The following is a 19,827-nucleotide window of genomic DNA, read 5'->3' as shown; positions in this document are numbered from 1 at the left end:
CACCCTATGTCAACTCTCCTGGCGTTCCAGTAAGCATCAGCGTTTCCCTGTCTCAGACCTTCGTATGTAATGCCTCGGAACGGCGCCGCAGGCTTCGGATACATGGCGGCTTCATGCATAAACCGCAGCAAGCCGCCCACAATTATCATGCTACAACGCTCAAGATGAGCTGTGCAAAAGGCTCCAATATCCGTCGCTCAGCCTGTGGTTCAGCTTGTCGTGGACGAAATTGATGGTACGTTGAATGGCTGCCTCTGCGATCATTGAGTGCCACTGAGCCATTGTCAGCTAAGCACAGCCAATTACTCAACCAGGGTCTCTTACAAAGTAAGTCGTCTGGGATCGAAAGTCCCAACGAGGGCACTGGACAGGATCCACAATGTATGGCAGTCCACGCTGCATTGTCGAATTCTCCGGTCCAGCCCCAGACATATGCTATCCAGAGCCACACCACGAGGTCTCGCGAAAATTTCGCCTGAGGCATGATCTCTATTGAATTGAACCACGTATCTGCATAGAATCTTAGAGCATCGAGGCATTCGAAATGCTTCGCCACAGCAGTGATAGAAGCTCGCGGCTCACCTGGCGTGGCACTGTCTCAACCTTGCCATGGATGATATTCAAACATATCAAAAGCGCCTCGGAACCGAAGGAGCGCACAACAATCACCTTTGCCCGCTCCTGGGATCCATGGTTTTCCAGCATTGACCGAAACACGGGGGAGGCAAACATGAGGTGTTTTTCCGAGACTCGGTAGGACACTGTTTCCGACCGGTCCCTTGGAGCCGCAGGCTTTGGTGGTGTAGCCTCAAAAAGGTAGTCACTCCAGACAACCGGCTCATCCTCTTGATCTCACCGTGATATCGTTAGCCTCAACTGACCAGCATTAAGCACCAAGCATAAACTCGGCGACGATACATACCCCACACAGCGAACAGCCGGTCGCCGTCTTTCAGCAAAAGCATCACCTCTCCCTCAGGATCAATAACATGTCTGATGTGTTCCTTGAGAACATCGGTGTAGGATGCTCCCGCACTCGCTTTTCCAGCCTGAGGTTACTCAGTAGACTGGATTGACGAGATTACATCGGCATTGGACGCCTCCGTATCTGCCTCGTCGACGTGAGGTACTTCAATAGGTTGATATGGCGAGAACAGTCCAGGATCGGATGCCTTCGTACCTACCCTCTCGGCTTGAGGGACATTTGGTATCTCGTCGGCTTGAAATAGCGACGATCCATCCGGAGCAGTGCCACCGGCCTCTGTGCACGCTTCATCGGTGGCATCTGAGTCCCAGAGTTCCCCCTCTTCAGCGGTTTCAGCTGGTGTGACTTGATAATCGTCGTCGGACATATCGAACAGCGACATTCTCCTCGTGGTGGATTCGAAACAATCCCGGGAAGTCGAAGTTCAGTAAGCGCAGGGACCTGGGTTGCGGGGTTTTTGTCTGTAATCTATATACTTTCTTCGTGGAAGAGTGATCCCCCAATTCCGTAGAACCTCTACTGGGATGGACTTCCGGTGGGAAGAAACCGATTAGGGTTTCGAGGAACCAGAGCGGTGTCAGGTGGTTCGCCGATGGAAATGGATGCGATATGCCAGTATAGATCACACTTGCTTTAACTCCTATATATCCTTAATTCGTAGTAAGTTATAATTATACAGTTCAGTAGGAACTTATGTCCGCTTCGCATTGGCATCATCATGGCCACCAGGCCATTCGCATTCCGTCCGGGCCTGCCGAAATCATACGGAAAGCATACACCCATAGCATGACACTTCCAACGCATCATCCTCATCTAGCTCAATACATTAACAGTAACCAATACGTATCCGGCGGCGCACCAGATCGCCTCAGACAACACCAACACACCCTAAGTCCTCCCTCGAACCCAAACAACATTACTCAGTGAAAACGACACATCCGCCGCGCCAACCCCAAACGCCAGAAACAGCTGCTCACGCGACAAGCCTCCATACAAAAGATCTTCATTACCCGAGGAATCCTGCTTCTGCACGCCGTTCTGCACCTGGCTATCGAGTGACGGCCCGTCGAGGAGGAACGCGACCTTGCCTTGCTGATACGTTACTGCATGATGCGCCTCCATTAGCGCCTCGATCCGCGCCTCGACAAGCGATACGAGCGGCTTCGCGCTGCCCCAGAAGCAGGCGAGTTCGCGAACGAGATCAAGCCCACCGCGAATTAGGTTGATGCACTCGGGGAGATCGGCGATCAGCCCGCCGGCGCTGAGGACGTCAACTGCGGAGAGGATCACGTAGCCTACGAAGGGGTCGAGGAGGAGCGAGCCTATCTTCGGCGTTGGCTCCGCTGTTAGGGGCGAGACGTTGGAATCGGAGGCGTAGCGTTCGAGGGCCAGTGCGGTGCGGAGGATCTCGGCTGCGTGGTTGCGGGCTGTGTGGACGTACTGCTTTGCCATTCCTGGTCGTAGGATGGTGGCGCGGGCGTACCGATTGAGTTTTAGAAGGGCGGCGTGGTATAGAAGGTGGAATGAGATGAAGGGGTCTGCTTTGCGGGCTTGGATGCTGCGCTCAAGGTTTGTGGCTGTGAATGTTAGGTGCGTTGGGAGGCGCGAAAGCCACTGGTCGGAGCGGTGGACGATGGAGGAGTAGAAGTCTTCGAAGAGTTTGTTGTAGGAGTCTGCGGGGATTAAGGAGAGACGGAAGACGTGATCGGAGACGTCGCCCCATATTGAGATTACGTCGATGAGGAGGGCCATGGGGCTTAGGTTGGAGAGTTCGTGGGAGTGCGAGGGGACTTGGTTGAGGAATGTTTGGAAGAATGGGACTGTGGTGTATTCTTGGGCTTCGTAGATTTCTTCGCGGCATGGGAGACGGAGGAAGGCAGTTTGGGAGGAAATGAAGGTTGTTGATGGGGCGTAGAAGCATGAGAGGCGCTAGAATGCCGTTGGTTAGTTAGGGCTATAGCGAAACCGAAGGGAAGCGGGTAGAGGTGGAGGCCACCCACATCAGTCAAGAAAGCGATCCAGAAGGTCCGTCGGCGGCATTCAATCAGCGCTTGGGGATGTAGGCCGTATTCGCAGGGCTGCGTTTGCTCTACAACGACTCCGCCCAATTCGACATTATACCGCAAGCCACATACTGTCCGCACTGCGGCGCCAGCAGCATCCCACGATTTCACCAGCGCGCCAACTGCGTAGTACCAAAGGCTGATTATGATACGGCTTTGCGCAAGCTGCAAGGACAGATTGTGCTGGCTATGCTCGAGTGCGTATCTCGCAGTACGGGAGAACCTCTTCATCACTGCCAGTTTGTCGGGGCGGTCCGAGAAGACAGAGCCCAAAGACATCATGCAGTAAAGGAGCATGTTATCAGCAAGCGACTTTGTATGGTATGATTTGAGCCACAGAAGAAATCGTCTTCTAGGGAACATATAATATAAGCGGTCGTTCACGTATGTGAAGTACATTTCCGTATAGTGAGTTGCAGATTCTGGGTCGATCGCATAAGGGCCTGCTTTCCAGTCAGCCGCCAGTGGATCATGGGCGTCTAGGTCCTTGATCTCCGTCAATATCTCCGCATAGTCCGTGGAAACTGAACTGGCGGCACTGCTCATCGAATGCCGCGGAATATGTCCATGTCCGACAGGAGGGTATCGCAGCCTTGCTGCTTGTTGATGGTCAAGATCGTTAAGGTTATCAAGGTGGCTATCCACAGCAGAAGGCGTAAGCATTGAATCATCAGATATGGGAGACTGCGAATTGGTTTCTGGGAGAGAGGTAGAGCTTCCTGGAGCCCTCGCAACAGAGTATAGTGAACTGGAGGTACCTGCATTGTTAGGATTCCCCACTGCAGCATTATCTCTTATATCATATTTCCTTGCAAACTGCGTCGCCCTGGACGCTGCGCGGTGACCACGAGGCCTAGTACGAAGTCAGGATCTCGGTGCGTAACTTCAACTTCATTGGTCAAATACTTACGCACTCTCGAATCTGCATTCCCTCCCAGATTTTTGGCACTGGTCGCACTTGGGCAGGTTTGGGTGGCATTTTATCTTCTTTTCTCGACATGTAAGGCATGCCTGGGCTAGTCGTTTTCGTGGCTTGCCAGCTTTCGTAATGCCCCAATTGGCGTTAACCGGCATGCCGTCAATACTCTTAGGGCAATGCGAGCCGTCGGCATATATATAACAAAGACCTTCACCTTCAATATAACGTTCATCCACGACGTGCTGGCGCACTTGAGGCTTTGCTGTTTTACCAGTAGCATTGGGGTGGGTCGAATCGGCTGGACTGGGCGAAGCGACTGTCACGGTGTTCCTGTCGTTGACTTCCTCATTAAAACCATAGAAACAAGCAGGCTGTCGAGATTGGAATGAGTTCGAGCTGTTTCCCAAGTACCTAGGGACATCGTTGCCAGCTGCGTGCGTAGAGATGTGAGATATGGGAGGTAGATTCCGAGGCCGCGGCGAGGTTGTCACTTCGGGATGCGTTCTAGACGCTTCGTAAAGGCCTGCTGCGCGCGCCTGCGGTCGGGGTGTGCTTGTTGCATTATAACGTAACCGTTCGGGGGACTCTCCAGTGTCGTTTGGTGTCAAGTAGAGTCCAAATGCACTTGGATTATAGGGTGACGGCGATCGGCTTGACTGCGCGGCGGGCGTAAGAAGCTGACTGACAGAGGGGAGTTGCTCGCTCGGCTGTGGCTGCTGATATCCAGAACTCCTCGAGTAGCCGGAAGGTCCCTCTCCCTCATCTACCCGTTCGCCCCGGTTTCGTGGACGCAGAAAAGGGTCTGTTCCAAACTGTAATGGTGCCGAAGTACGAGGAGGTGGAAGTTGGTATGGATGGGATCCCGAAACTGATAGGTTAGCTGGACGATCCGGTTCTTGCTCCGCGGGCCCATCGGCAACAGGTAACATACGCCCGAAGGGTCCAATATAGTAGGCCGATGACATGGCGGTTCGGTTCGGTTCGTCTCGTGTAGGACAAATGCCGTCTTCGTACTGCCGAACCCTCTAACGAACGGGAAGGAACGCGCCGCCGGGGGCAAGAGTCGCTATTGACTCTACCAGAAGGCTTGAAGCATCCAGTATGAATGAGTGGAAGTCGTGAAATAAGACCTAATCAGACCTGAGGTAAACTGCGTACAAGGCGCAAGGTTAGTCACTGATGTAGACAAATTTGTGGACACAACCTGTGGGGTTACCAGATCAAGGGAGTACACACCTTGCTTTTTCTTGGTAGGCTTGACTCTGCAGGATCTTTGTGACGTTGAGACCATTAACAAAGTAAGGACTGCAAAAAGGATGGGGTGGAACGCAAGTGACAGGCTGCAATCCAGGTAGTCGGGTCAAGGCCTTGGATCCGGCTTGGAGATAAGAAAAGCCCCCCAGGTCAAGGCTCGGTATATAATCCGGCGCAGGGACAGAACGTGATACCGGATAGGGGCGTCGTCCTCAATAAGACCAATGAAAAGAAATTCCACAAGAGGATAGACCGTTGCCACGCGGATTGCTGGAACCTCCCGTACGCTAGGAATAGGATAGACGAGCGTGAGTGGGCCGCAGTGGGGACATGAGTGAGATCTAGAGGTGGACACTCATGGCGCAAACGGCCCTGAAACTCGTTCTTCTTAGTTTCTTTCTCGGGACGAGATTCCCACTGCAAGGTTGGTTACTGCAGGATCCCAGCCGAAGTCCTCAGAGACCTTTCAGCAACGGATGTCTATCCAGATTGGTATGAACTCCAGCTGGACCAACAGTCGTGATTGGCTCCAAGCCGCAAATGGCCAAGTCACGAAGCAAATGGTTTGTGCAAGATTCTGATGACAAAGAAGGGTAGTAGCTTTGGGGCTGCAGCTTGCAATGCAGTGTCAGAGAAAGAGCGGGTGGAAAGCCTTGGGGGCCATGAACACGAGAGGCAAAAAAGAGAGACGCCCGTTTGTCGACCAGATGTAGCCTCCACATCCAAATGCAACAAGAGGCGAATACCACTCCAGGGTGGTTAGAAGGTGGATAGTTTCTATAATTACACCCATTAATTTGCGTTTCTTCTCTCCTGGTCCCCTTGTTCGGCTTGAGTAATGTACTCTCACAGGGGAAACACAAAACCAACAGTCAGGAGCCGCTTGTACGTACCTTATTGGACCAGAAGGTCTGATGCCGGCCAGGTTGCTGCAGCCGCTAACGGAGACGAACAATGAATGCTGGGACGGATGTCATGCCGGCGACGAAATCTTGACGGAACAAGGGCCAGACCGCCGATCAGCGATTCGCTGTCAGGGCTGCGACTGGTATATTGCGTGAGGGCTTGGACGCGGGGAATGAAGGCCAGGTTCGGTGTCGCCTTTGACGCTGGGATATGGATGCCCTGGTACAAGAACCCTGCAGAAGACAGGGGGAGCGCGGAGAACACACAAGTGGGACGGACCGACTAAGAAACGCTCGGCGAACTAGGCTTGAAGGACAAGAAACTGAATCAAGAAACAACAGCTGGGGGGAGAGAAAACGGAGAGCGAGCGAGTGGTGTGGTGGTGGTGAGGGAGAAGCGGAGAGGGAGAGGAGCTCGAGTCGAGACTGGAGACGGACGAGCAGGATCGAGCAGGTTGACTGACGGCGTACGATATGCTCCCATCCCATCCATGCCCGTGACAGCGCTGTCCAGGGCTGATTCCGACTCATCGTGTTTCGACTATGGATCATTTACTTTCTTTCGGACACTCCCCTACCGAGATACGGACTCCACCCTGATGTAGATCCACCACCAGATGTTATGTTTTGCTTGAGCCACGCCAGTTGGCCCTGCGCCCAGCTTTGAGCGTCTAGTACTGGACTGAATAATTCACTGATCTGCCGCTCACCGTTACCCTTTCTCGTTGCTTTTTCTGGCCTACTCTTCCATTTCCGTTCGGACTTGGCTGGCCTGGGGTCCACCTGCACCTGCACCTGCGCCCCGCAACAAGGATTTTTTGACGGCGTTTCAAACGATCCTTCCATCTCCATCTGACCAGACTTGGGACGGATGCATCCTCGGGACGGCATTTGAAAATAACCTTGTCTGGTCTTGTCTAAATGTCAGAATGGCGGATGCCCCCGTGATGTTTGAGCTCCTTTTCATTTGTTTCACCCGCTAAGCCCATCGGTCGATCATCAGTAGGTATGGCCCTGGCCTTCCTGCGCGCATTGACAGGAATTCATCCATACCAATCATTTGCGGAGTCATTGCTTCTTACTCAGGCCATCGGGACCAAGAGATTGCTCTCCCGGACTGCTCTTTGGTGGTCTTCCATTGTCAGAGGGTTGGCGGTGTATTGATCGAAAGTAAACTTTGACCAGCTGGCACTTGCGCAGGTAGGATTCGTTATCTAACCCCTGGGAGCTTCAAGAGAGTGGGTATCAGTATCTGTTTCTTTGAATATCACCGCAAGCAGACAATAATAATCACAAACGAGGTCTTGAGAGTGAGACTAGCTTTGTTTCGCAGTTCGTCATGGTCGTTCGCGGGGATGGCTGCGCTAAGGGGAAACACCCGTGGTCGGCTCCTGCACGTAGTCTACTCTACAGTTGGGATGGTGAGACCAACTTCCGGTTTCACGACTCGTTGACGGCCAATTCTCTGCTGCTGGCCTACCGGATTGAGTCTTGAGCCCTGGCGATCAGATCTGCGGTCTTGTTATTATATTATTATTAGCAGCTCTTTGTTTCCATCTTGGCCCCATATACCACCCCTTTGTTTGCCGATAATTTGCGCTTCTTTCGGTAGCATTGAGTCAGGAATCAGAATCCTCTCCGGGTGGACTACTACTATCTCCAAAAATGGCATGTGCCAGTCTGTCCAGAGTCGCCATCGCTCCAGCGAAAGAATAGAAAAATCTCCGTGCGGAAGGCCATTGGCGCGATGGAAGTTTAGATCCAATTTATCCGTGCGTACGGAGCATAGCGAGATTACTTGACCTCGCGAGAGCCCTGTCGGGACCAATCGACAAATCACAGGAGCAGACTAGGTCGAGCATCCTGCGCCATGATTCCTTCAGCTTTCCCACGTCCCCGCTCGGACCTAGGCCCGGTACGGAGGTATAAAGATGAGCAAATCTTGGTGAACTATGATCTTGATCATTGTCACAAAGTACTGTTCACTCCAATTAGCCGTCCTTTCCTGCAGCCGGGATTATTCCTGTAAGCAACGCGGAGGCCAAGGTCTCCGCTATCGTGCTGACAGGCGCAAGAATCGAGTAAACCGCCCCGGGGCCGCTGTGCCCTTGGTTTGCGGCGTTGCGCCCTAGCGCCAACGGCGTCCGTCCTGCCCTCGTTGACCCCTAGCTCAACTCCGATCGAGAAGATGCTATGCCATGGGACGGTTTAATCTCAGTAGACCCTTGGTCTCTGCAACTCCGAGGAGCAAACAAAAATAGCGAGTCAACTCGGTAATTCCTGTACTCAAGGCACTGGCTCGTTAGCGACGCTAAAAAATTGGACCAGAGGAAGTCTGCAGCAGCGGGAACAAGAGACTAAAGCAGCAAGATACCGCCTGGCCCCCGAAAGCTCACCTAGCAGGGCCAGGATCTTAGGGTGCTAGTATGTAGATCACTGACCTTTTGGACTTTGAGTCAAGGATCTAGTACTGTGAAAGATTGCTTCGGGACCACATCGTCAACCTCCACAACACGCGAAATTCAATGCTCGACCGGTCTTTGGTCGGTAGCCATGGCGCTGCAAGGGAATGCTGGCTGACTGCGCTGTAGGTTCCCGCTGGGCCGCATGCGCGACAAAGTGCTGGAGGGGAAATCTGAGAGGTTGGTCATGCATGGTCCCTGTCTGTACGACCGGATCTTCGAACTGAGAAGGCAACAAGCCAAGGGGAGCAATGCCACTCGGAATTCATCTCTAGTAGCATTGGGCAGCCTTAATTGCGATCCCGGACAGTTGACGACGGGGTTGTTGAATTCAGTGTTGCTTGAGATGGCAAGCTCCAGACCCTCACGTGCCTTCCATCTAGGTACAGCGACAAACAGCCTCCTCCATCTTTCTCAAAAGTTGGTCCTCGCTTGATGTGCAAGAATCATCCCCCACCCCTGCCTTCGCCGTCAAACAACCCCTGCTTGTTACCGGTGAGCCCTTTACAGCAATTGACTCTTCAGTCCCCCATTCTGCTCGCTCTTCCTTGAACGAGATGCATCCAACTGGGGTGCTTGCCATGGCTAGGCTTCGGAAGAGCTATGGGCGGCTCGCAGCAAAATGCCGAGTCATTATCACCTTACTAAACAAGAAATTGCCCATAAGCATCAGTCACCTAGTCCTTGTAGGTCTCCATGATACTGTACCTGGCATCACGGATACGAGACTAACTGATGTCAGAGAAAGGCGCGCAGCTCGTCTTTTGTGATCGGCAGTAAGTGTATAGTCACTTTACCTTCAATTCATGTTTCCTTCTCCTTCTCTAGCAATTAGGGGACATATAGCTAAGAAAGATTATTTAGGCCTCGATATCGTCGGTCGTTCTATCCATCACCACACGGCGGTCTCCAGTATAACGAGTGGAAAGACACACAGAGGACGCACCTCTACGGGACTCTTTCTTCACGTATGATGTACGGAATATTGCTCAACATCGCTGGCATCTACATGGCACCATACGGGGCGAATCGACATGAATCAATAGCCGCAGGGAATTGAGCAATTTTTAAGGCACTTTCTGACGGGGAAAGTGTACCGGCACAATCTCAACCCTGTCCTGCATGAGTCAGTATGGCATACACCCAGGATTTTCGTCTTCAGATCATGGCCAGACGTTGATCGGATTGGCACTTTGAGACGGCGGGTGGAATCCTTTGGTAAGTAGTTTTCAGTCGTCTCATTTTATGGCCCCAAGGGCTAGTGTAAGCGCTTATGCGCCGATAGTTTGTGGGCGTCGGATTTATTCTTGGAGACTTGACTTTTAATATACTAGGCCCAGGGGCGGTTCACAATTCCCTCATGCCGCACGAACGGGCTATGCACGGGCTCTGATCCTACCAAGTACCGGGTGGAGCTAGACGGTACTCCTTCGCCGCTAGGCTCATACTCCGTACGTCCTTTGAGCCTCGGATTCGCTCGGAATTTTGGACGTCAGTCCTTCACAACAACCCATTCCTGTGGTGGTACTTGTGTGCATTAAAGGACACACACAGCCGAGGCAATCCACCGGTCCGCCCCTCGTCGAACTCGTCCTTGCTGACTTGCGAAGGTCTTTATCTCGTTGACAGCATATTGCTTGCTGTTTGAAGATTGACTATGGGTTAATATTCGTTGTATAGGGTGCATGTACAACGTACCAAGCACAACACGCAGGGTACGTCTTCGAAGTCGTACAGCGACTACTCCTGCCCGACGCACGGAGACGGATACGACTCTCATTAGTTCTAAGATTCCCGTCGATCCAGTCGATGCTACATAATTGCTCAGCTATACATTTTCTCGAGTACTGCCGCTTCTCCGCGAAGACCCATCAAATATCCGCTACGAAGCAATATACGAGGCGTTTTGCAGCTCAAATTCAACAATTCGGCGACGTTACCTCCCAACCGGCCTACAATCGGTAATAGCCGTCCGGGAAATTTGTGCGCTACACCTACACCGATTCGCTCTCGGTATGAATGCCCTACTCCGTGGTTTAGGCCCAAGCTAGTTTTAGTGCATTACAAAATCTGCCTAGACTTTGAGAGGCGAGTTGAGCGGTGGATCATGCATTAACATGATAATATCCATTGTTTGAGTACAGGCCCCACTGGCTGGAAGGTTTCGAATCTAGATCTTCTAGGCAAGCAGTCGCTCGACAAAGAGAGATATGGCACTGTTCTTCGCTACAGCTTACATCTCAATCTATCCAGCAAAGGCAACTTGAATGGTCTTCCAAACGTTGCAGGTGCTACTTGAGGTCAGCCAGAATAACTGATACAATATTTCCAGCGTAGGGCACGGGAAAAACAAGTCTTTGTCCATTGTTCTCAACGCCCGCAGTTCGCACTTCAAGTCGAAGCCGGTTAGCCATGAGGAAAAGGCTTGACGCTATTCTCATCCTAGATACAGGTATTATGCGCCCTCGTATCGAGAAGCGGTGTGCCTGGCTTCCTACCTGCTCAAAAGGGACAAAGATGCGGCTTGGGTGGTCCGAACAGGAACCTCTACGGAGTGCCCGGTTGCTTTCCGGTTCTCCAAGCCGCTCAAGCTGTAAAATATGCCCCTTCAGTAGCATGCCACTTCCTCATACTCACTCGGCTGTTATAACCCCGAAAGGAACTGGGCACAAAGGCGCCATCCGGACGACAGCCTTAATGTCCATTTCCGGACACCTCAGCAAATAACTGGCTTAGGTATCATCAGGACTTCCGACATATATCGCCACCCGGGAGAATTGCTTCTGACGTCCAGTTCCCTCCGGGCCACAATCAGCGCTAGTTGCCATCGAGCCTCTGACCTGGCCGAACAATATGGATGTAACGCCCGACATTCCGAGACCAAGGTCGCCGGTGTGCATGGGACGTCATAGTCATGATGAGCGCTCAGCAGTTACATACGGCCGAGTTGACACTGGACAGAGGACTGGAGAAGATAAGCTACGGGGTAGGTAGCGTAGGAATATTATGGGGTGGTATAGCATTAGCAGCTCCACGTTGTCCATTTATAAGTCGCCGGTTGAAATATGAGACATTTGGTTATAGAGATCTAGTGCTATAGTTCGTTGGAGCTAAACCGAACGCAGATACTCTTGCGAGGTTAGTCCAGAGACTGCTCGACCTCACAGGTCAGACGCCTGGTCTAGAAACGGCGCCGTTGAGGGCGAGTCGATCATTCTGAGGCCGGTGGCTGCGCTACGTAGTTGTGCAGCGGAGATGGGTTATGAATAAGCAGAGGGCTGGGTCTGACGGTCCGGATCCACTGCCAAGGGATTGTAGCTGCCGAGGCTAGGCTAAGTAGAAGTCTATAGTATACGGACAGTGCTGAGTGGACACTACTCGAGCATTGAGGGTAACAGCTACAAGACACCAGCAGCCAGCTCTTGAGAATCATTACATATCCATTACACGTGAGACCTAAATAAAAAGACGAAAGTGGGTATTGGCAAATCCGTTCATTTGCTTATTGCTACCATTTTTAAACCGAATCCCGAACCATCAACAACATGAGCCTTGAAAGAGAGAAAGCGCGTGACCTCGTCCTCTAGTTCTCGTGGAGAGTGCTGAGGAAGCCGTCAGCCAGAGGAGCAGGCTTCTCACCCTCAGCAGCCTTCTGGCCGAGCTTCTCCTTGGAGAACGCAGCAGCGTAGGGGTTAAGGCGGAGCATAACCTGCTTGTTGCGGAGGGGGTTCTTCTTCTGGACGTTGACGCGCTTGGTGCGGGCCTCACCCTTGGGGGCGCGGAGGACGGACTGGATTTCAGAAGAGTTGATGAGGCGGGCCAGGTCGGCGTTGGCGACGAGGTTGGAGGGAAGGAGGTAGTCCTTCTTGAGGGCGGAGGGGGAGGTGGTGGTGCCGTAGACGGTGTCGAGGGCCTCGAAGGCGGAGGAGGTCCAGACGATGAAGCGACCGAGGTGACCACCGGGGGCGAGCTGGAGGAGGTTGAGGCTGAAGACGGGGGAGGTCTCAACACCGGGGATGTTGCGGAAGGCACGGACGAGCTCCTTGCCGTCAACCTCGGGGTTGTAGACGACGAGGGGACCGCGGCGCTGGCGGAAGCGGCGGTCACGGAGCTTACCCTTACCGGCGCGGAGCTTGCGGGACTTAGAGACCTTGACGAGCTCAGAGCCGGCGCCGAGGGCCTGGAGGAGGGCAACGGCGGCCTTGGTCTTGGTCACGGCGGCGTTCTCGAAGGTCTTGGAGTCGACGACGAGGGGGACCTCGGGGACGTTGGCGATGCGGTGGCCGCGGGCGAAGAGGAGAGAGGGGACGGAGGAGGCAGCCAGGGCGGAGGCGGTCGCGAAGCGGCGCTGGCCGACGTTGACCTTCTGGTGCCACTTGCGCCAGACCTTGGTGGGAGCGAACATGCGACCGGAACGGCACTGGTTACCGAACGCAGCCTGACCAGCACGGTGAGTACCACCACCGGAGACACGGGGGATACGAGCGACAGCACGGCCTGGGGGTTGGAAGAATCAGTATTCGCTGCCTTTGTTGTCCAATTGTGCCTTTTATCCAAACATACCGGTACCCCAGGACTCAGCGGAGGTCTGTTCACCAGCCTTCTCGCTCACAGCGTAAGGCTGTCTCTTGTTCTTCGCCATACCGGTGTGAACCTGCCTATAATCCAACCGTCAGTTCCATTTCTTCTCTCCTTGCTGCGCCAATTTTTCCCCATCTCCAATCGTATTTTCCTCATTCCTCCCACGCTGAAAACAAAGGTCGCACATACTGGACGATATCAGGACGGATGGGGGCGTTGAAAACAGCCGGCAGGGGGGCAGTGGCCCCGGTGGGCTTGCCCTCACCGGAGGCGATAGAGACGGTAGGACGAGAGGCCATTGTTGTCGACGTGAGGCTGGTTGTCGGCTTTCGAGGTTGCGGGCGGATCGAAGTCGCTCACGAAGTGATCGAAATTTTCGCTTAGTTTGCTCTCCGGCCCGTCTGTGCGGGAATGCCCTAAGCCCTGTCCGCTTTGGGTCAGCGTGGCTTGGCGCCGCGGGTGGATACCCCAGGCATCGCCAACAGCTATCAAGAACGTTGAACTTTGGCTTCACTCTTTACCTCGAATTGCTTGATGATATGATGCACTGGATCGCCTATTAATCTTAATCTTAGTACCCTTAGACGTAGCTGGCACTATCCCAGATCGCCGCATATTTCCCCGTCTCTACGAGAATACCTGCGCAACCATTTCACATTCAAGTTCCGCTCTAGGTCCTCTCTTTCAAGCTGTGTCTTGCAGTGCTCGATCGCGGCAGAGCATGCTGTCGCCTGGCTCTCTCTAATCCCTTCATTCCGCTCACCAGAGTACTTTTTTGTTTCATATCCCGTCTTGTCCGACGTCTGGCATTCTTGGTGAATGACACTTTAGATGGTACCCTCACAGGCGGTACACCATCTAGGCTGCATAGGATAGATAATACCTGTCCAGTCACGCAGCTTTGAGACCATGCACGGACTATGATACAGAAGGAAGGAATCTTTTGAATATGGACATGGATGGTGTCAGCGCATTGTACCGCTGGGCCATAAAAACCAATTGGCTGGGAAGCCTGTCCTTATATACCAACACACCCCGTAGAAGGTTGGCTTATATAGCACTGTTTTACTCTTGGGTTAAGGTGGATTACCCTCTTCTTTGGGGTTTACACTAGTCCTTCTTTTGGATCTAGATACCGGGGTTTTATAGTTTTGGACACAGGGGAGTATCGATCGGAGGCTCTAACCTATTATGCATCCGTTTGTATGCAAACGGGCTTAGGGATACTGGAGACTATTCCGGGCTCATAGCCTGTCCTTATATACCAACAGATGGTGTATACGGACTAGCTTCCAAGACTAAAGACAAGATGTATATAATTGTTCCTACTTTAATCTCACAGTTAACTACTATTCAGGTCCAGGACATGGTCTTTTCCCTTTTCATCGTACTAGATACGACCCTGAAACTGCGCATGGTCGAACTTACAGTATAGAGTAATTGCCCTTTTGAACAAACGGGTCTCGTGGTGTAAGTTGCAAGACCGGGATGCCGTCTAGATGCTAGTTCACAGAGTCAACATTTACGACAAGAGCAAAGACAGCATACACCAATGCAAAAGCCAATCGACTTGGAGTCGAGCTCTTGAGTGAAAGTCGTAAATCACAGGTCAAGGCATTACGATAGGGGTTACTAAATGGTTACTCTTTTGCATTCTTCAAAATTAGCATGGCTTGCCTGCTTTCCATAGCGGATAAGGCGTCGATCCCAGCTGCCTAACTCAACTGGAGCCCGGATCTAATAGAATGAAACAAGCCTCCCTTTGACTAGATATTGCCTCCGTAGTACTGCCTCACACTTGATATCAAGATATAATCATAAGCTGATGGGGTTTCGTGGATTACCCCAGCAGCTATCAAGAACACCATCATTCTGGAACATGTCTCCGTAGTTTGGCCATGGCCAATTCCAAACCACAATTTGTTGTGAGTCACAGTCGCACGGCCAAGAACTCCGGGCGACTCGGGTCGTGCTGCCTTCTTGTCGAGTTTTTCTCCATAAAATCATCACCACTTCCATCTGTACTCCATCATCTCTTCATACTCCTTCTCATTCCTTCTATCAATACTTACTTCCTTCTTCTACCTCCTCATCTTATCGCTTGTACCACTCCTCATTCTACGATGGAGAACTCATACTCCGACATCAAAACTCGCTTTCTCGTCATCTCTGACACTCACGGTGACTCAGTCCCTAGTGAATATTCCAAGTACGAAGCAGACGTCGCTATTCACTGCGGCGATCTGACTGACGGAGCAAAGATCGATGAATTCAAGTCCGTCATTACCCTTCTCCAAAACATCAACGCCTCCCTCAAGCTCGTAATCGCTGGCAACCATGACTTCACCATGGACATTCCCATTTTCCGCCAGAAAGTCGCAGAGGTAAGACCGCCCCTCGACCCAGAACTCGTCAAAAGGGAATACGGTGATTACGGCGGAGTCAGAAAGTTATTCAAGCAAGCCGAGAAGCGGCATCATGTTCCTAGACGAAGGCACCCACGCCTTTTCTTTAGCAAACGGTGCTTCTCTGAAAGCCTACGCCAGCCCTTATACCCCGTCCTTCGGCGGCGACTGGGGTTTCGGAAATTGGGGTTTTCAATACCCTCCGACAACGGGCCATAACTTCGATGTTCCGAATGACGTCGACATTGTTATCACCCACGGCCCGCCTAAGGGGATCATGGATACCACTGGCACGGGAATACGAGCCGGTTGCCCAAGCCTCTTTGAGGCCGTTGCCCGAGCTCGTCCCCGCATGCATTGCTTCGGCCATGTCCACCTAGGTTGGGGTGCAAAGATTGTTAGCTGGAGGCCGAAAATCAGCGAGAAACCTTCCCATCTTACCGACATCGACAACGGGAAGTCAAGAATGATACGAAAACTATCACAAGTCAACCCTGAAACGAGTGTCGTCGAAACAAGTCATGGCCCTGGAGATGAGTATCCCTTTAACAATAAATCCCACACTTTGTTTGTTAACGCCGCCATCGAGGGTAATCAAGACTTTCCAACACATCCGGTTTGGCTTGTTAACCTCGAGCTTCCATCGTCCGTCTAGTTATACCCTTCTAGTAATACAAACTCAGAACGCGTCATCTATTTATCATACTAGCTAAAAATTTGACCCCGGCCCAATTCTCCGGATTTCATCTTTATTCTTTTTGAGTAGTTTCCCTCTATCCAGTAATCTAGTATACCGACTGGACAAGCCATGCATATGTACCATAAGCCTTAAGACATGGCGAGAGTCAGACCTTATATGTTTCCCCCTTTTGGCATTAAACTTGTAGAGTACAGGGCAAAATTACTAATCTATAGTAGTATTAGTAGGCCATTCCACAAGGCTATTCTAACATGAAGCCTCATTATAATGGATTCAAAATTCAACAGCAAGCGCCTTTATGTACCTCAAGGGCTCCAGTGCCGGCGCATAGTTACCTTGCGTTAGTCTGCCTCCGACGATAGAAGTCAACATAGGGCAAGAGCCGCTGGCTATGTGGCCTCCTTCCGCAGCGAGCTCTCAAGTAGGTCAACCACAGAAGGTGCTTTGGAAGTCGAATTCCAAATATCGCCGAGTCCATATAGTCATAGTTCTGTAAATCAGCAGCCCTAATGCCATATATCATTTTTTTACATATGATATCCACCAAAGCGAATCTATATCGCTTGACCCGATCCGCCCCAGACCCTCCCCAAGCTATTCTCTCATATACATCCAGTGAGTAATTCATTCCCAGCCCAGCCTCAGGTCAAACGAGGACCGAGAATAACGGCGTATGTTCGGTGGTACCTAGAGGCCCTGCCGACTACTCTCGCCTCATATCTCCCCGACATGCCGAAGTCCAGCCCCATCCCTGCGCCACTACGACAAGCACTCACCGAGTGCTTTCGAGCCATCACCCGCCTTGTCCGGCCTGAACAGCGCCGCCAGATCGTCTTGGTTGGTGGCGCGGCCAGCATTGCCCATTCCTCTGAGTTCTACACAGAGGACTTGGATGTTGCGGCCCCTTCCAGTGTCCTCGCAGACATCTGGGAGCGTGTGACGGCCGGCGACGCCCCAAACTTCTCCATCGAGCCCGACGGCAAGATCGCGTTCGACGCCAGTCAAGGATTTCGAGTCCGCATTGATCTGATCGAGTACGGCAAGGACATCGTCGAACGGATCCACGTGGCGGAGCCCTTTCACGAGGGTTCAGTTGCGTCCATGTCGGACTTGTTGAGGCTCAGGGCTATGACGGTGATGGAGCGTTGGAAGGATGGAGACGCTGTCGACCTTCGATGGCTGTTGGGGGGAGATGGCGAGAGTAGGGGTAATCATGCCAGAGCTCAATAGTAAAGAACTGGAGTATATGAGAGAGGCCGGGAGGTCTTGTCTGGAGGGATTGGAGTTTTTGATGTTATTCGCTATACTTAGGGCTGAGGATGCCCGGATCCTCCTTGGATCGCGGGTGTAGAGTGTTTGTATATTTTTTCATCTGTATATATACAATGCACCACATATTACGAAGACCCGGAAGCCCAAATTAATTCATAAACTATTATAAGCGGCGACGTAGTGATCGAGTGATCGAGGGACTTCTACCTAGTCGATGGAGTCGAACCTATAGCTATAAATGCTAGGGAGAATTTCATCCAATGCTCGTCTTCGCAATGGACCGGCTAAGGAACATTCCACGCCGGGGAAAGAAGCCCTAAGGATTGTCTTTGAATACTTAAGGAACTCATTCAAGCAAGCCCCGATGTCCTCTAATACCCAAGTCTACCAACGTCTGACCCTGCACTCGCATTAGCATCCTCAAAGGAAAATAAGAGACAACAGCCGACCCCGAACGTCGCAACGACCTCAAGCACGTCTTCCATGACCATATCAAACAAGCAGCTGTTGGGGGCGTCTTTGTCAAAGGTCGGTGGCCCCCTCGAGCTCTTACGCTCGCCTCTTCTCCACGCGCCTACAGACGAGATCTTCTCGTCGAAGTATTTGATACGAAACCCCATGAATTCCGTGGCGTCTAACATAATACGAACAATCTTGCCGATGAATGGGCATTCGAGCGGCTGCTGCTGCCTTTTCCTCTTGCCGCGCTTCAGGGACTTGGTCAATTTGCGTTCTATCCCCAGGGGAGCAAGTGTCTCCGCTTCTTCCCTCGTGCGGCCAAGAATTATAGTATCGCATAGAGGACCGTCGGTAATCAGCTCCAGTGCGATGATCTCTGAAACGAACCGTCTCGGGCCTTTGCCCATGGAATGGCGAGTAATGAACATGACTCCGATCGCAGTGAGATTTGGCAAGACCTGCGCTCTTTCGATCCGTCTTCCCTCGGCGGATGAGTCTTTGTGGTAATGTTGCAGGGCGCGCCCGGCAAAGGCCAATGGTGGTAGCCGTAGGCTTTTGTTCGCGGCAATGGTATCTTTCATCCAGCGCACCACTTCCCACACCTTTTAGGTGGTCTCAAACATATTTGCGGTATATGATGTAGCGTGATATAGAAGCCGCCACTCGATATCCTGACTTTTCTCAACATGGCAAGCACTAGTGTCTATAAACCATCGATCCCCTATTTCCTGGAAACGAGACCTCCAGAAGTGGCTATCATGGAAGACTGGGCTCATCGCTCGTGAGACAAGACGGAGATTCAAGAAGGCCCGGATAGGCATTGCCATCGCGATCTCTTCACGGGTCTCAAGGGGCAGCTGGCAAAATAAATCCGTTGGGTTATGGCCATTTTCCAAACTGCACTTCACCTTTGCAGAGGGCTCCGGGAATACCTTTGCATTTCGAAGCATTGCATTTACCGTTTGAGATATGCACGGGTGGTAATTCTCCGGGTCTGAGTATGCTGGATCTTCATGCACCATCTCATGCGTTAGTTGTGGACAATGGCTCGCATGGTTCACATAGGAGGTAATAGCAGACAGACATACCCCTAGCAGGCGGTAAATCCCTTAGCAGATCATAAAAGGCCCGCAGATTAAGGGATGTGTTTCGCAAGTGCGGATTCTTGCCCAGCTTCTGACGCAACGATCTCCGGGCATAAAGCCAGCAGTCATTATGCACGACGAAGAACTCTCCCGATGGGGGACTGGGACAATGCCGAGTTCCCCAGTGTTTCAGGGGTCGCGGTACCAGTATACCCCCCTGCCATTTTCAGCTACCGGGGTATACATAGAACGTTTACAGTACGGTTTGGAGAGCAGCACAGCGCCGGAATATGTACGGTACATTTTCCGCTAATCAGTATGGAGTGGTCGGTTGGATTGGCAGGATAAAACAACTCATAGACTCGAACGGTGTCCAGCCAGACTGGGGCCGAGGATGGGACAGCCGTGGCACATCCACAGAGGATGCATCTAACGAAATCATCGTAAGAGTCGATGTATAGATCCCCTGCGTTGGGCATCGTGATACTTGATGATTTAAGCGCCGGTGACAGTGAACTGCGATGGCTGGCAGGTAAGAAGATCGAGCAGGGGACTTATACCCGGTCTATGGGCGCGGAACGCCCGTCCGTGGCTGTAACTGCCACTGAATATTATCAACTGCCCGTCTTCGCTAGGAACCAGAATAAGCTTCCAGGGCCGAACTCCGCCAAACTCAAACTGCCATCCGTGCACCTGGCTTCCTATGTGGCCTTTTGGCGAAGGGCATCGCTTAGCTT

General features: G+C 52.1%; 5 protein-coding genes across 5 annotated transcripts; 1 reads left to right on the top strand and 4 right to left on the bottom strand.

Moving 5' to 3' along the window:
- Positions 1–159: 159 nt before the first annotated feature.
- BDW74DRAFT_179806 (uncharacterized protein) lies at positions 160–1,352 on the bottom strand (the record flags this gene model as incomplete). The annotated part of the gene is made up of 4 exons (XM_073729555.1): positions 160–273; positions 583–851; positions 923–1,049; positions 1,086–1,352. 4 exons carry the CDS (start codon positions 1,350–1,352, stop codon positions 160–162), a joined length of 777 nt encoding a protein of 258 aa, XP_073582116.1.
- Positions 1,353–1,873: 521 nt separating this feature from the next.
- BDW74DRAFT_186061 (uncharacterized protein) lies at positions 1,874–4,932 on the bottom strand (the record flags this gene model as incomplete). Its single annotated transcript, XM_073731185.1, has 4 exons — positions 1,874–2,914; positions 2,986–3,767; positions 3,807–3,901; positions 3,959–4,932. The coding sequence occupies 4 exons, from the start codon at positions 4,930–4,932 to the stop codon at positions 1,874–1,876; spliced, it is 2,892 nt and encodes a 963-aa protein (XP_073582115.1).
- A 6,923-nt stretch (positions 4,933–11,855) lies between these two features.
- On the bottom strand, positions 11,856–13,521 carry BDW74DRAFT_156282 (60S ribosomal protein uL4). Its single transcript, XM_073724975.1, has 3 exons — positions 13,359–13,521; positions 13,152–13,246; positions 11,856–13,085 (listed from the first exon to the last, which is right to left on the bottom strand). Exons 1-3 carry the CDS (start codon positions 13,466–13,468, stop codon positions 12,172–12,174), a joined length of 1,119 nt encoding a protein of 372 aa, XP_073582114.1. The 5' UTR covers positions 13,469–13,521; the 3' UTR covers positions 11,856–12,171.
- Positions 13,522–15,292: 1,771 nt separating this feature from the next.
- On the top strand, positions 15,293–17,504 carry BDW74DRAFT_179803 (metallophosphatase domain-containing protein; the record flags this gene model as incomplete). Its single annotated transcript, XM_073729554.1, has 3 exons — positions 15,293–15,596; positions 15,658–16,164; positions 16,891–17,504. The coding sequence occupies 3 exons, from the start codon at positions 15,293–15,295 to the stop codon at positions 17,502–17,504; spliced, it is 1,425 nt and encodes a 474-aa protein (XP_073582113.1).
- Positions 17,505–18,558: 1,054 nt separating this feature from the next.
- On the bottom strand, positions 18,559–19,431 carry BDW74DRAFT_156279 (uncharacterized protein). The gene has a single exon (XM_073724974.1). It carries the CDS (start codon positions 19,025–19,027, stop codon positions 18,611–18,613), a length of 417 nt encoding a protein of 138 aa, XP_073582112.1. The 5' UTR covers positions 19,028–19,431; the 3' UTR covers positions 18,559–18,610.
- Positions 19,432–19,827: the final 396 nt, after the last annotated feature.

Source organism: Aspergillus multicolor (assembly GCF_047715735.1).
Source record: "Aspergillus multicolor strain CBS 133.54 unplaced genomic scaffold BDW74scaffold_19, whole genome shotgun sequence".
Lineage (NCBI taxonomy): Eukaryota > Fungi > Ascomycota > Eurotiomycetes > Eurotiales > Aspergillaceae > Aspergillus > Aspergillus multicolor.
Note: the sequence above shows the minus strand (reverse complement) of the source record. Positions and strands in the feature narration are given on the sequence as shown.